Source organism: Oncorhynchus gorbuscha, linkage group LG07 (genome assembly GCF_021184085.1).
Source record: "Oncorhynchus gorbuscha isolate QuinsamMale2020 ecotype Even-year linkage group LG07, OgorEven_v1.0, whole genome shotgun sequence".
Classification (NCBI taxonomy): domain Eukaryota; kingdom Metazoa; phylum Chordata; class Actinopteri; order Salmoniformes; family Salmonidae; genus Oncorhynchus; species Oncorhynchus gorbuscha.
Window position 1 is genome coordinate 59,078,485 of NC_060179.1, and position 14,289 is coordinate 59,092,773.

Genomic DNA, 14,289 nt, shown 5'->3' on the forward strand with positions numbered 1-14,289 from the left:
GGAGACGCCATGGAGAACATCCTCCAGCATGACCGGTTTGACGGTGGGTCAGTCATGGTGCGGGGTGGCATTTCTTTGGGGGGCCGCACAGCCCTCCATGTGCTCGCCAGAGGTAGCCTGACTGCCATTAGGTACCGAGATGAGATCCTCAGACCCCTTGTGAGACCATATGCTGGTGCGGTTGGCCCTAGGTTCCTCCTAATGCAAGACAATGCTAGACCTCATGTGGCTGGAGTGTGTCAGCAGTTCCTGCAAGTGGAAGCCATTGATGCTATGGACTGGCCCGCCCGTTCCCCAGACCTGAATCCAATTGAGCACATCTGGGACATCATGTCTTGCTCCATCCACCAATGCCACGTTGCACCACAGACTGTCCAGGAGTTGGCGGATGCTTTAGTCCAGGTCTGGGAGGAGATCCCTCAGGAGACCATCCCCCACCTCATCAGGAGCATGCCCAGGCGTTGTAGGGAGGTCATACAGGCACGTGGAGGCCACACACACTACTGAGCCTCATTTTGACTTGTTTTAAGGACATTACATCAAAGTTGGATCAGCCTGTAGTGTGGTTTTCCACTTTAATTTTGAGTGTGACTCCAAATCCAGACTTCCAAGGGTTGATAAATTTGATTTCCATTGATCATTTTTGTGTGATTTTGTTGTCAGGACATTCAACTATGCAAAGAAAAAGTATTTAATAAGAATATTTCATTCATTCAGATCTAGGATGTGTTTTTTTTTTTTTTGAGCAGTGTATTAAACTGCAAACATTTCTCTCCACCCTATTGCAAGATGTGTAGAATTGCAGGAAACTAGCTGTAAGACAGCCAGTTTTCCTCACCACCTCATGGGAAACTGTGTGTAGAATTGCAGCAAACTTACTTTAAATGGCAACATTTGCTCTACACTCCGTGGCAAAATGTGTAGAATTGCACAAAATTAATTCTAAAAAAGTGTTTTAAATGTTCTCTGCTGTCAAGAGTGGGGCCACTAAGATGTTTTGCCCACAACGTGGGAGGTACGATGTGGGTACGCAGACTCGTGAGCAACTGCGGGCCCTCATGATGAGTTGTTTTGTTGTGTCCCCCACCCCCATCAAAAGTTGCCCAACCCTGACTTAGATGATTCATAGCCTGTCTGCAGAAGGAGTGGGAGCCCACCTTGTAGTCCATCTGCTCGGAGCAGTTGAATACATAGACCATGATGCCAAGGGCTCGGCCCAGATCCTTGGTGGTCTCTGTCTTGCCAGTGCCTGCTGGGCCTGCTGGAGCACCACTCATAGTCAGGTGGAGGGACTGGGTAAGAGTGATGTAGCACCTGGGAAACACACACACATTCTTAGTAATAACAACTTCACTTCATAGGCTGATTAACTGAAGTCAAATAACAAGCAGGCATTGAAATGCAACAACAATCTGCATGTTTCAATAGCAAACTAAGGTGTTGAGGAGGACTGATGGAGACGATCAAATCTGAAATTCATCATCAATATAAATGCGTTGTTTCGCCTCTGAAATCAATGTGGTAATCGTTTCAGCAAGCAGAGGGTAAATAGATAATATATTGTGAGAGAGAGAGAGTGTGTGTTAAAGAGATATGCAAGCTACCGGAAGACAAAACGATCCAATTTGTGTCATCCAGAGACTGTTGCCAACGTTTTTAATAGTCATTTTGGAAATATGGCCATATATCTCACAATCAACTGTCTGGGTGGCTACAAACCTGCTTGTTCTGAATGCCTAAACACAGTTCTCAGAAGGGGCTGAAACACTTTAACTGAGAAGTATTGTGTATGTATGATTACATCATTGTTTTCCTACCAGGGGGATGCCATCACAATCCTTAAAAACACAGCTTCCAGAATTATGTGATAGAAATCCAAACACATCTGAAACCTGAAATCAAACTGTTTAAGTTGGCCAGTAGCCATTTGTGAGTGAATGACAACTTTATATCAAACTTTGCCTGACTCCAGTATGGCTGAATGACAGAGGGTCAGTGGTCAAAAGTTTGACAGGCAGAGATAACGAGATAGAGCACAGTCTCTGGCCATATGCTGCCTCTACGAGCACATGGCCGCTGATCAGTGATTCAGCCTTCAAACACCATTGTCTTTGTGGTGCTTTGTTCTGGCTTCAAAGGGAATGGGCTAATGGTCAGTTCCACAGCCACAGCACAGTTTGCCAGAGGACTACAGAAACAGGTCATAAATCCACTTTTTATATTCAGACTTTATCTGTGATAATTCCCCACAATAATGTAGGAACCTGGTTCAAACTGCAATTGCTTGTATGAAAGGTGCTAAACAACAAAACATGTTCCTTATGATTTGTTTTATTAATCCAAGAGAATACGTTGCAGATAGAAATGGCATGAATAGAACTGACATGATTCCTTAGAATCATTGAAAATAAGAATTTGTTCTTAACTGACTTGCCTAGTTAAATAAAGATAAAATAAAAATAAGCATGCATAAAAAGTGTTTACAGAAATGATGAACCCAAGTCGTGACTCTAAACCTATAATGTTAGCCAGCTAGCTAATCTCTTACATGTACAGTACCAGTCAAAAGTTTGGACACAACTGTACTCATTCAAGAGTTTTTATTTTGACTATTTTCTACATTGTAGAATAATAGTGAAGACATCAAAACTATGAAATAACACGTATGGAATCATGTAGTAACCAAAAAAGTGTTAAACAAAATCAAAACATATTTTAGATTCATCAAAGTAGCCACCCTGCCCACAGCCGACCTGACCCACAACCGCTCCGCCCCATTCCATGTGCCGAGTTAAGGGCTAATTTCACCACATGTGCAAAGCAGTCAAAGTTTAAGCACTGCCTTCGCCCAATCCTGATACATCCAATAAATCAGTGACGAAAATCCAAACACCAGAACTAGTGCTGCTCGTTATCCTACCAATTCCATCACGCCCTGACAGATTATTTGGTTTTCGCTCAGAATCTGTCCACGAGAGATTAGGCTCGCCCTAACTTGTCTATCAAAAAAGTAAACTACCATAGTAGTACTTACCTGTGAGTGAGATGAAAACATTGTTTTTATTGGTCAGTGTACCTGTCAGTCAGAGGGGTTATGACAAGTCGTGGTGTGTTGCCCAGGTACTCGTATGAATAGAGGAACTGGGCGTCACAGATGTTGGCGAAGCAGTGTCTCTCCTTCTCGTCCCAGCGATGACGTAGCTGAGACAACCATAGGAACGCCTGAGAGTTCTCCACCTGGCGATGGGGGAATCAGGGAATGGAGAGAGAGAGAGAGAGAGAGAGAGAGAGAGAGAGAGAGAGAGAGAGAGAGAGAGAGAGAGAGAGAGAGAGAGAGAGAGAGAGAGAGAGAGAGAGAGAGAGAGAGAGAGAGAGAGAGAGAGAGAGAGAGAGAGAGAGAGAGAGAGAGAGAGAGAGAGAGAGAGAGAGAGAGAGAGAGAGAGAATTGGAAGAAGAAGAAAAACAGGAATAAGTAAAACAAAAACATCCAAAACACTTTCTGTCTTCGTTAAAGTTGCAAAACCCTTTATCATTATGTTAATTTCATAATTGAGAAGGTTGAAAACAAACTGAAACTGATACCTTCTGAGCGATGATCTTAGCGACCACGTCCCTCGCATGGACGTCTATGGTGCAGATGGTCATGACCTTCTGGCGGTCGCCCGGCGACAGCTGTCCAATCAGCATGGAGATTAGTGTATTGAGCTGGGCGACCTGCTTCCTGTTATATTCCTTCATGGCGTTCTCATATCCCTCCTCCAGACGGGAGAAGGCCATGCCCACGTCTGACGTCCACCAGATCTGAGTACACGTCAGGGCCACCTAGAGGGTGATATACACATCAGAAGTTAGAGGTCAAAGGTCAGAGGAAGACAGAGGTTCGAGTTACAGAGCTGAGAGCACTACACAGATCGATAAAAAGACACAGGTCATGGCAGGAGCGGTCAACCCTCCTCGTGGAGAGCTATTTGGTGTGCAGGCTTTTGTGACAGCCCTGCTCTAACACACCTTCTAATTCTAATGTACCTGAGCGGGGTAGTCAAACAGCCACTGCTCTCTGGGTTTGTCCTCATACGCCATCACTGCCTCTGTCATCTCATGACGCACTGTTGACCGCATGGTTTCCAGAACCCGATTCAACCACATCTCCACCTGAAGACAACCACACAGATAATGATGACATACTACACAGCCATTCTATGAATGTGTTTGTCATTTTAGAACCGAGGGGCATCAGACAACATGGATAAACACCACTGGCTTTTCATTCAAACGAAAGGTGTCTAATAGGGAACTAATACATGTGATTTACAGGCTTTGAGATTTCACAGATTGGACAGAGAACATCTGACAAATGCTATAACATCTTTCAAACCCTGTCCCCCACCATAGTGTTACCTGTCCGGTGCAGTCGCAGGGCTGATTAAAGGGGACATACTCCTCCTCCCTACTGAACATGCCCAGAGCTGTCTTAGTAGGATTCCCCTCCGTGTCAGTCTCAAACTGCATCTTGGCTGTGTTGTCAAACAGCTTGGATAGATGTCGCTGGACCTAGGGACAGAGCGGGAAGAGTAGGGACTAATGTCAGGAAAAGTCAGGACCACGCGTTATTGACAGGTTTCAACAAAAGTCATTGTTCAACTATCCTTCAATATTGAAGAGAATAATTTAGCACTTTTTATACCCAGGATGAGGTGTAAAGACTCTGGCAAACTATGACCAACACTGCTCCCTTGTGGAGACTCAGAGTCCTACAGGTATGAGCAAAAAAACTGATCTAGGATCAGGTCTCAATCTGTCAATATAATTGTATTCAATATGATCTAAAAGGCTAAACTGATCCTAAATAAGCACGCCTAATCTGAGAGGCTTTGTGGATACACCTAATGGGTATAGGTTCCTACCTGGAGTGGGTTGGTTCCATTGGACAGTATGTCCAGCATGTCAGCAGAGGAGATGAAGTAGAATCTGGGGAAGGCCAGACGCTTGGTGTCCAGATACTCAGCCAAGGCCTTCTCACACAGAGACAGTCTACACAAGGTTACACACACCCATTATCAGTGAATTGTGTGAATATGTGCAAGTGTATAAATACATCCATGGGTCAGTTCTTACATTTGTATGTGTTGCCTTTTTCTATCGATAACACAATCATTCTCTTTTCCTCGAACACAAATTTCAGTGCACCGTGAGACAGAGAATCCCATCACACCACCACAGACTCCCTCTCCTTCCCCCACCTGCTCTGAATGTCCTCCAGTTTGCTGAACAGGCCTGCTTTATTGGTGGCCTCCACCACGTTGGGCGTTTTATGGGCTGCGTTCGCCAGCTCTTTGAAATCGGCATCAATCCCTTCAAAGCGTTTGGAGTCCTGGGGAGAGTTGCATTGTGGGAGCCCGGCCAGGGGATAGGAGTTCCCAGGAGGACAATCACACAGAGAGATATTAACTACAAACATCTGGCTTTAAGACTACCACTGGAACCGGAGGAACAGCATCGCCATCAAGGTAATTAAGGAAATGTGTAATTCTGATTTACAAAAGTAGGCTGGTGTTTAGACAACGAGCGATTTATTAATTAACATGCATGAAAGTGGTACAGGCAGAGCCCTTATGTAGGATAAAAAAACAAACTTGTGAAATGGGAGTGCATGTGTGCATGCGAGTGTGTGTGCATTTGTGTGTGTGTGTCTTTGAGCATGTGTGTGCATTTTTGTGTGTGTGTGTGTGTCTTTGAGCATGTGTGAGGATGTGTGTGCATGTGTGTGTGTGTGTGTGTCTGACCTCGGGCAGCTGTGAGCGGATGTCCTCAGAGCCAATGAAGATGCTCTCCAGATGGGTCCAGGTACGCTGCACCTCGAACCAGATGGATATCACTCCGTCTGCCACTGATAACTTCCGTTGCCACAGTGACACCTCCTCCAGGAAGTGGGCGATGTACTTGGAGGACATGAGGTTCTGCAGCTGGACCTGATTGTCCTCCAGGGTTTCAATCAGGTCCTCGTCTGAGCGCAGCAAGGGCACCTGGGTACGGTGGTGAGGCTCGTACTGGAACTGCATACCTGGAGCAATCAGTCAGTCAATCAACCAGACCAATCAGTCAGTCAATCAACCAAACCAATCAGTCAGTCAATCAACCAAACCAATCAGTCAGTCAATCAACCAAACCAATCAGTCAGTCAATCAACCAAACCAATCAGTTAGTCAATCAACCAAACCAATCAGTCAGTCAATCAACCAAACCAATCAGTCAGTCAGTCAATCAACCTGAACCAATCAGTCAGTCAGTCAATCAACCAAACCAATCAGTCAGTCAGTCAATCAACCGAACCAATCAGTCAGTCAGTCAATCAACCAGACCAATCAGTCAGTCAATCAACCAAACCAATCAGTCAGTCAATCAACCAAACCAATCAGTCAGTCAATCAACCAAACCAATCAGTCAGTCAATCAACCAAACCAATCAGTCAGTCAATCAACCAAACCAATCAGTCAGTCAATCAACCAAACCAATCAGTCAGTCAGTCAACCAAACCAATAAGTCAGTCAATCAACCAAACCAATAAGTCAGTCAATCAACCAAACCAATCAGTCAGTCAATCAACCAAACCAATCAGTCAGTCAGTCAATCAACCTGAACCAATCAGTCAGTCAGTCAATCAACCAAACCAATCAGTCAGTCAGTCAATCAACCGAACCAATCAGTCAGTCAGTCAATCAACCGAACCAATCAGTCAGTCAATCAACCGAACCAATCAGTCAGTCAGTCAATCAACCGAACCAATCAGTCAGTCAACCGAACCAATCAGTCAGTCAATCAACCAAGCCAATCAGTCAGTCAATCAACCCGAACCAATCAGTCAGTCAATCAACCCGAAACAATCAGTCAGTCAATCAACCAAAACAATCAGTCAGTCAATCAACCCGAACCAATAAGTCAGTCAATCAACCAAACCAATCAGTCAGTCAATCAACCCGAACCAATCAGTCAGTCAGTCAATCAACCAAACCAGTCAGTCAGTCAGTCAATCAACCGAACCAATCAGTCAGTCAGTCAATCAACCGAACCAATCAGTCAGTCAGTCAATCAACCCGAACCAATCAGTCAGTCAATCAACCCGAAACAATCAGTCAGTCAATCAACCAAACCAATCAGTCTGTCAATCAACCAAACCAATCAGTCAGTCAATCAATCAACAAAACCAATCAGTCAGTCAATCAACCCGAAACAATCAGTCAGTCAATCAACCAAACCAATCAGTCAGTCAATCAACCAAACCAATCAGTCAGTCAATCAATCAACAAAACCAATCAGTCAGTCAATCAACCCGAAACAATCAGTCAGTCAATCAACCAAACCAATCAGTCAGTCAATCAACCAAACCAATCACAGATTAAACATGAAAAGTACAGGCATCTGACAAAAGTCCTAATTGAGTTCAGTTTAAGGATATTCTGTACTGTACCGGTCCATGTAGAGTTGAGTTCAGAGAGCACCTTCTCCATTCCCATCTCTTTGACAGCCTTGTCCACGATGCCCCTCACCTCCTCCTCAAAGTTGTGCAGGTTGAGCTGCAGCAGATCCGCCAGTGTTGTCTCCTGGTCCATGGTGAAGCGCACCCCGGTGGCAGCCATTAGCTGGTGCCAGTGTCTGGCCCGTATGGCAGGGTTCTGGAGCTCTGCTACGGCCCTGAGGGAGGTCAGGAGGTTCTTTACCCTGCTGTCCAGACCCGAGAACGCCTCCCACGATCGCACCTAGGGGGAAGAAGGGTTTTTATGATACAATTCAGCATTAACCACCAAAAACACTGGTGAGTGTCAAGAGAAAGTAAGGGAGAGGCAAGGTGTGAGAAATGTATTTGGAAATGTACATGTTCTTTTACAATGGGTTTTTTCTTTTTGAATGTGGCCAATGTAATATCTCACTTTCTCTCCCTCTCCTCTTCTCCACTCTGCACCTCCTTCTCCTCCACCTCCTCATCTCTCCCTCTCACCTCTTTATCCAATGCTCGGATGTCTTTATTGAAGCGTTTACACTCCAGTTCCATGTCCTCGACGTTGATGTCTCTCCATGGTGTGGTCCTCCAGGTAACCATAGTACTGTCTACTACAGCTATCATGTCCCACAGCTCCTTCAGCAGCCCCACCTCACGCCTGGGGAACCACAGGATATAACAATAAGTCAGTCAGTCAGACAGTACATCAATCAAACAATTGTGTTAATATAGTACTTTTCACAAAGAACATTTGACACCGAGTGCTTTACAGTAACCCGGCCTGGATCTTCTAAGGGAGAATCGTAGATGGACAAACTCTCTGGAAGGAAGAAACCTTGTGGGGAAGGTCCTGTCTCACCTGCACTGTCGTAGTTGTCTGTAGTCAGAGACAGTCACCTCAAACAGGCCGGCAGACTCCACCAGCCCAGCCATCACAGCCTCCTTCTCCTGGATCTGTTTGTGGGATGCATTCAGCATGGCATACGGGTTCTCACTGTCAAACCTACAATAACACACAGAGGAACCACACAGCAAGGTTACTCTCTCAGCATCTGATATGGTTTCACATTGATACAAAGTTAACCTGACATTATAAATGTATTAACTACCAGGGAGCAAATAGATTTGAAAGCCCCTCGTGTAAAGGGTCTTACTGACATACCTACATCACACCAGCCTGAGCACCAGTCTGTCACCTTTTCAGCTGACTACTTTGTCAAGTCATGTTTGAATGGAGGTTGGCTACCCAGGCCCATAGGCACATAGGCACATAGTCAATTATCAACCCGGACATCCATGACATTAATGAGAAAAGCATGTCACTACAGAGGAAAAATTATGCACATAATTAATTAAGTAATTAGACAGCATGATGGAGCACCACTACCTGTGTGGGTAATTAGCATATGTAAAGATTCAATTATGCTTGCCTAATGTGTAAGCGTTGTGTCGTTAACTGTTCACTGCACAATTATAGACTGGTGGATGTAGAGGTGTGACAGGAGGGAACAACAATGGTGGCCCATGACGGAGAGAAGCCTGTCTTGCTTGCAGAAGGGTGTAAGCAATGTTTTTTACCTAGCCCTCTGGTTGGGGATGTGGAGCCATAACCACATTGCTCACACCTACAGTATCCAGCCCTCTTAGATCAAATAGGACACATGTCCTGGGGTAGGAGCTAAGGGACTGTTTAGGACTGAGGATTGAATGAGTTCACAAGGGAGAGGACAACTTTCCGTCAACGTAATTCAGCCTGTGTGTGGGAGCGCGCGTCACCTGAAGGGCCCATTCTTCCTGAAGCTCTCTCTGAAGGCGTGTTGCTCCACGTCGAAGGAGGCACACTTCCTGCGTAGTCCGGCCACCTCGCTGGCCTGGAGAGGAGCCACCTGCTGTTTCACCACCACCGCCTGCTTCTTCACGTTGGTCCACTTCTCTGGAAGCTCCTAGGGGGAGGGAGAAATAGACGAGTGTAAGGCAGAGGAAGGAGGGAGAGGGGGACAATGTGTGTTAAGGAGGAAGGAGGGACAGAGACATTAGTAATTTTTCTGATAGCTCCTGGACAGAGACAAAGGAGGAAGAGAGGGATGAGTACCGGGAGGAGGAGGAGTACCACCAGAAGGAGCAAAGAGGGAGTGGGACAAAACAGAGGGATGAGTGCCAAAAGGAAGCACAGAAGGAATGAGAGGAGGAGGAAGGAGAGAGGTAGGAGATTGATCGATTGACTTTGGACAAGGGTCACCTCTAGCTGTTTGTAGACCACGTCAGGCAGCTCCTGTTCATATGTCTTGAGCAGGGTAATGGTGTGTTGGAGCGGCTCAAACATGGCGTCCGTCACACCCTGCCTCTCTTTCACGGCCAGCAGGTGACCCATGACCCCCACCAGGCCACCATAGTCGCCCTGCTCCACCCTGTGACCCAGCCCCTGCTCTGCTAGACTGATAAACTCCTCCAGGTCTAACAGGCTAGAGAGGGAGAGGGAGAGGGAGAGAGAGAGAGAGAGAGAGAGAGAGAGAGAGAGAGAGAGAGAGAGAGAGAGAGAGAGAGAGAGAGAGAGAGAGAGAGAGAGAGAGAGAGAGAGAGAGAGAGAGAGAGAGAGAGAGAATGTTTAAACGTTTAAAAACAGGTCTAACAGGCTAGAGAGGAGAGAGAGAGAGAGAGAGAGAGAGAGAGAGAGAGAGAGAGAGAGAGAGAGAGAGAGAGAGAGAGAGAGAGAGAGAGAGAATGTTTAAACGTTTAAAAACAGGTCTAACAGGCTAGAGAGGGAGAGAGAGAGAGAGAGAGAGAGAGAGAGAGAGAGAGAGAGAGAGAGAGAGAGAGAGAGAGAGAGAGAGAGAGAGAGAGAGAGAGAGAGAGAGAGAGAGAGAGAGAGAGAGAGAGAGAGAGAGAGAGAGAGAGAGAGAGAGAGAGAGAGAGAGAGAGAGAATGTTTAAACGTTTAAAAACAAGAGAGACAACATGAAGTAGAAGGGTACTTTGTCTGCCGACCTGTTTGTGACGTGGTCTATTAGGTGTTGTTTGAACATGAGACTCCACTTCCTGACGATGTTGAGCAGGGCACTCTTAAAGGCCCGTCCGTCGACCCTCATCCACCCCTGGAACACACACACTGGCTCCAGACCCTGCACCTCTTCATGGATACGCTCGTATCTGGGTTCACACACACACGCACGCACGCACGCACGCACGCACGCACACACACACACACACACGCACACACACACGCACACACACACACACACACACACACACACACACACACACACACACACACACACACACACACACACACACACACACACACACACACACACACACACACACACACAGAGTCATCATTACATACACACTTGCACACACACACTCAAAAATGCACTATTTATTTCCCTTACCCATCCACCTGCTCTCTAAACTGCTCCAGTGTAGGTGGGTTCTCTGGGACTCCATCCTCTGCATGAGCCTCTATCTCCTGACTGGTCAGCACGTGGCCGTACAGCAGGAACTGGCGCATAAACTCCTTCCTGTCGTCAACGTACAGGTATGCATAGCGCTCCAAAGAGTTACGGAACTCACAACACGTCGCCATGACGCCCTGCACACGTTCCATCAGCAGCTGGCGCATGTCCGCCAAATCAGCCATGTCTTCCATAACAGCCTGATAGTCGGCAGATTAGAATTATTTTATAGATGATTTTATAGATGACAGATTATAGATACAATACACATTCTAGATGATGGGTTAAAGGGATACTGGGAGATTCGTGCATACCAATTTTATGACTCTGTGTGCATACCTGTAGACTAACAGTAATTGCGCTAATGCTATAGTAAGCATTGGCTTGCGAAGCTACCGCTAACTTCCTTGATACGGCAGGCAGAGACATAAACATGGTAAAAAATGCCAGAATCTCACAGAATCAAGCAAACTTGATATATAACAACTTCCCCCCCAAATTCCCAGGTTTTCCAGAAATCCTGGTTACGTCATCCTGATTCCGGGAACCTTCCAACAGGGATTTCTGGAAAACCGAAGAATTTGAAGGAAAGTTATCTGCATTCTGCAACCATGGTAGTGTTGTAGTACCTGGTAGTGTGGGACGCTGCTGTGCGCGGCCAGGCGTGCCACCAGAGAAGAGGTCCTGTAGATGTCATTGACCAGGCTCTCCACCAGGTCATAGAAGCCATCGGCAACTCCGTACTCCAGCGAAGGGTTAAACACCATGTCAGGAACCCTCAGGTCGAGCTGGGCCTCAAACAGAGGGGCCACACCAGCACGCTGGTCTGAGGGAGGGAAGAAGGGCGCTGTTTCACGAAAAATGTATGAGTCTCGTACAAAGTGCTCGTCTTACACTCAGGAGGGCTCGCCAGCATGTTAGTCCCACCTGAGGTGGATACACAAACAAATGTACTGACCATTCAAGTGGAACGGATCATTGCTCACCGGTGTTGTCGAGGAAGAACTTGAGGGAGCATTCGATGCCGTTGAAGAAGCCGTCTATGACCATGTCGTCTATGTGCTCCACATAGGCTTTCCACTCCTCAGAACCTGGGTCTGCTCTGAACAACTCCAGATTACTCTGTCACAGAACGAAGACACCCACACTCAAAATCAAAGAGTAACATGTACACGGAACATGCTCCTTTTATTTGTATAAAGAAATGAATAATGCACACCTTTTAACCCTTTACATTCGTGGGGATTGGCCTATACGGATACGGTTACATTGAAATGTTTCTGACATAAGAGATATGTATGTAAAGCATAATCATAGTACCAATTGAAAGGGAATAGAGTGGAGTTTATGGGAATATCTTTAGATCAAAGTTGAGAACAAAAAAACATTTCACCAGACTCAAGACTAAATCCAAACATTACACTTGATTTTCTGTGTGTTTTACATTTACTGTACTTTTCACAGTATTTTCACAGATAACAACATCTGAAAATAATCTGGATACATTCAGTAACACGATGAGAATATTCCTGGAAGATGTGGGGAAGGTGCAACATAAGACAACAAAATAACAAGGGTTTGCGTGAGGTGACTGACTGCAAGTCTCCAAGTGGACACACACCTCTCCATATTGTGCACAGTTCCTAAGCAATTTCAATGCACTTCTATGGGTCAAGAAAATTGTCTTCAACTATAAAGTGCTTTTTTGTGCTCTCCTAGCTGTGCCGATGAGAAACTACAGCAAGCACACTTGTGGTTGTTTTGTTAGGAACACAACTCTGCATCCCTGTTGTTGTTTACGCAGAAACGGACCATTGTATATCACTATCTGGGTCAGGTGGGCATCATTTGAAAGCCTGTTCTATTGCCAATATGACTGGTTAAGTTATAAAATACGATCTTACAGTGTTCTGCTTTCACAAGGCAATTCAGAGAAACAGATGGTAATTTTGGTGAGCAGAGAAAGGTGCCAAGGGTGCACACATGTGCGTGTTCCGCTGGGATCTTTCTTCACAATGGGCAGACGTAGGCTCACTCTGTTCAGAACAACCCAGGGTATGACTCCATGTCATCTTATAGCTGTACATCAAACACAATGACCATAAAAGGTGACACTGCATATGCCATGTTTTATGATATGGAAATGTGAGTTGCACATTTGGACTCGCGGGGGTTTGGATTGCTTGTCTGACGTCAAAGCCGTATTTATTATAATCCACAACGTCTCATCTTTCAACATAAATTGAGTCCTCTTAATTCACAGCATTTCCCTCACTCAGACAACAAAACATTTGCAAAAGTTGCCAAATTCGCAACTTTTGCAATGATGACTAACACATAACTCCTAATATGGTCAATAAAGTTCCCTGCAAAGCCAGAAGTGTTTATGACCTTCATGTTATTTGGTATAGTCACCTTCAGCAGGAAGTGTATCTTCTCTCCGGAAGAGCGTATTTGGGCGTAACACCTCTCCAGCCTGTCAGCCCGGTCGTCCAGGCTGAGAAGGGTGTCTCTCTTACCCTCCCTTCGGTCATAGAGGGGGCTGGCCAAGGCCCTCATACAGCCCTGGATCTCCTCCACGTGGTCCTTGGTTCTCTGGAGCCTCTTCTCCAGGTCACACACACACTCACGCACTTCCTGGATGTACTCCCAGATACCTGGTCACAAACAGGGGGAGGAAATGGACACACGTTAAAAGGGCCATCACAGTTTCAAATCTATGTCTGTCAGAAAGTTTTCAGACCTTGAAAGTAAAGTGAAGATGAAACCATGTCCCACAACTTGTGTAGATCCAGCTACTCACCACAATCCCTGAAAAAACGTCTGACAAATGTTGAAGTGTAATGTCCCTCTAAGGAAAGCTGGTCAAGGTTGTTACAGTGTTTCCACTGATCTATTCTTAAGCAGGGCACTGAGGCATCCGGTGCTGCCAACCCAACCCTTAGTCTGGTTACCAGCCTGTTTAGCTGTCATTCCACTCCTGCCATGCTAAACAATCTTCACCATATGAAACGGAGTGGAAAGTTAGCTAAATAGACTTGCACCCAGGCTATCCAACTCCTTCATCTTCTACTAAAACCTCAAAGTGAAATGATAGGGAACTGGCTCCACATACATCTACCATAAAGCAGGCTCTGTATAACACCTTGTCCCCTTTAATTATTCTCCATAACTATCCCAAGTGCATCCAGCACAGCAAGCAGCACCAGAAGTAACATATTGTTTTTGTCTCCATCTGGCCACACACCTCTCCAAAGTGTGAACACTTCCTAAGTCATTGCAATGTACTTTAATGGGACAAAAAAGTCTTCAACTATAAGGTCTTTTTTATCTCTCCTAGATC

At 45.7% G+C, this 14,289-nt stretch overlaps 1 protein-coding gene across 2 annotated transcripts in view; it reads right to left on the reverse strand.

The window, feature by feature from the left end:
* The window catches only part of dnah9 (dynein, axonemal, heavy chain 9), a 151,310-nt gene that overhangs the window by 122,840 nt on the left and 14,181 nt on the right, over positions 1-14,289 (reverse strand). For both annotated transcript variants that reach the window (XM_046356968.1, XM_046356967.1), the window contains exons 14-31: positions 13,362-13,603; positions 11,933-12,068; positions 11,576-11,772; positions 10,884-11,146; positions 10,480-10,641; positions 9,735-9,957; positions 9,272-9,438; positions 8,355-8,498; positions 7,994-8,153; positions 7,466-7,754; positions 5,784-6,061; positions 5,241-5,371; positions 4,905-5,031; positions 4,399-4,551; positions 4,027-4,152; positions 3,583-3,822; positions 3,077-3,237; positions 1,158-1,314 (exon numbers count right to left, since the gene is read on the reverse strand). In XM_046356968.1, the coding sequence (XP_046212924.1) occupies positions 1,158-1,314; positions 3,077-3,237; positions 3,583-3,822; positions 4,027-4,152; positions 4,399-4,551; positions 4,905-5,031; positions 5,241-5,371; positions 5,784-6,061; positions 7,466-7,754; positions 7,994-8,153; positions 8,355-8,498; positions 9,272-9,438; positions 9,735-9,957; positions 10,480-10,641; positions 10,884-11,146; positions 11,576-11,772; positions 11,933-12,068; positions 13,362-13,603 (3,356 nt within the window). The remainder of the gene's footprint in view (positions 1-1,157; positions 1,315-3,076; positions 3,238-3,582; positions 3,823-4,026; positions 4,153-4,398; positions 4,552-4,904; positions 5,032-5,240; positions 5,372-5,783; positions 6,062-7,465; positions 7,755-7,993; positions 8,154-8,354; positions 8,499-9,271; positions 9,439-9,734; positions 9,958-10,479; positions 10,642-10,883; positions 11,147-11,575; positions 11,773-11,932; positions 12,069-13,361; positions 13,604-14,289) is intronic.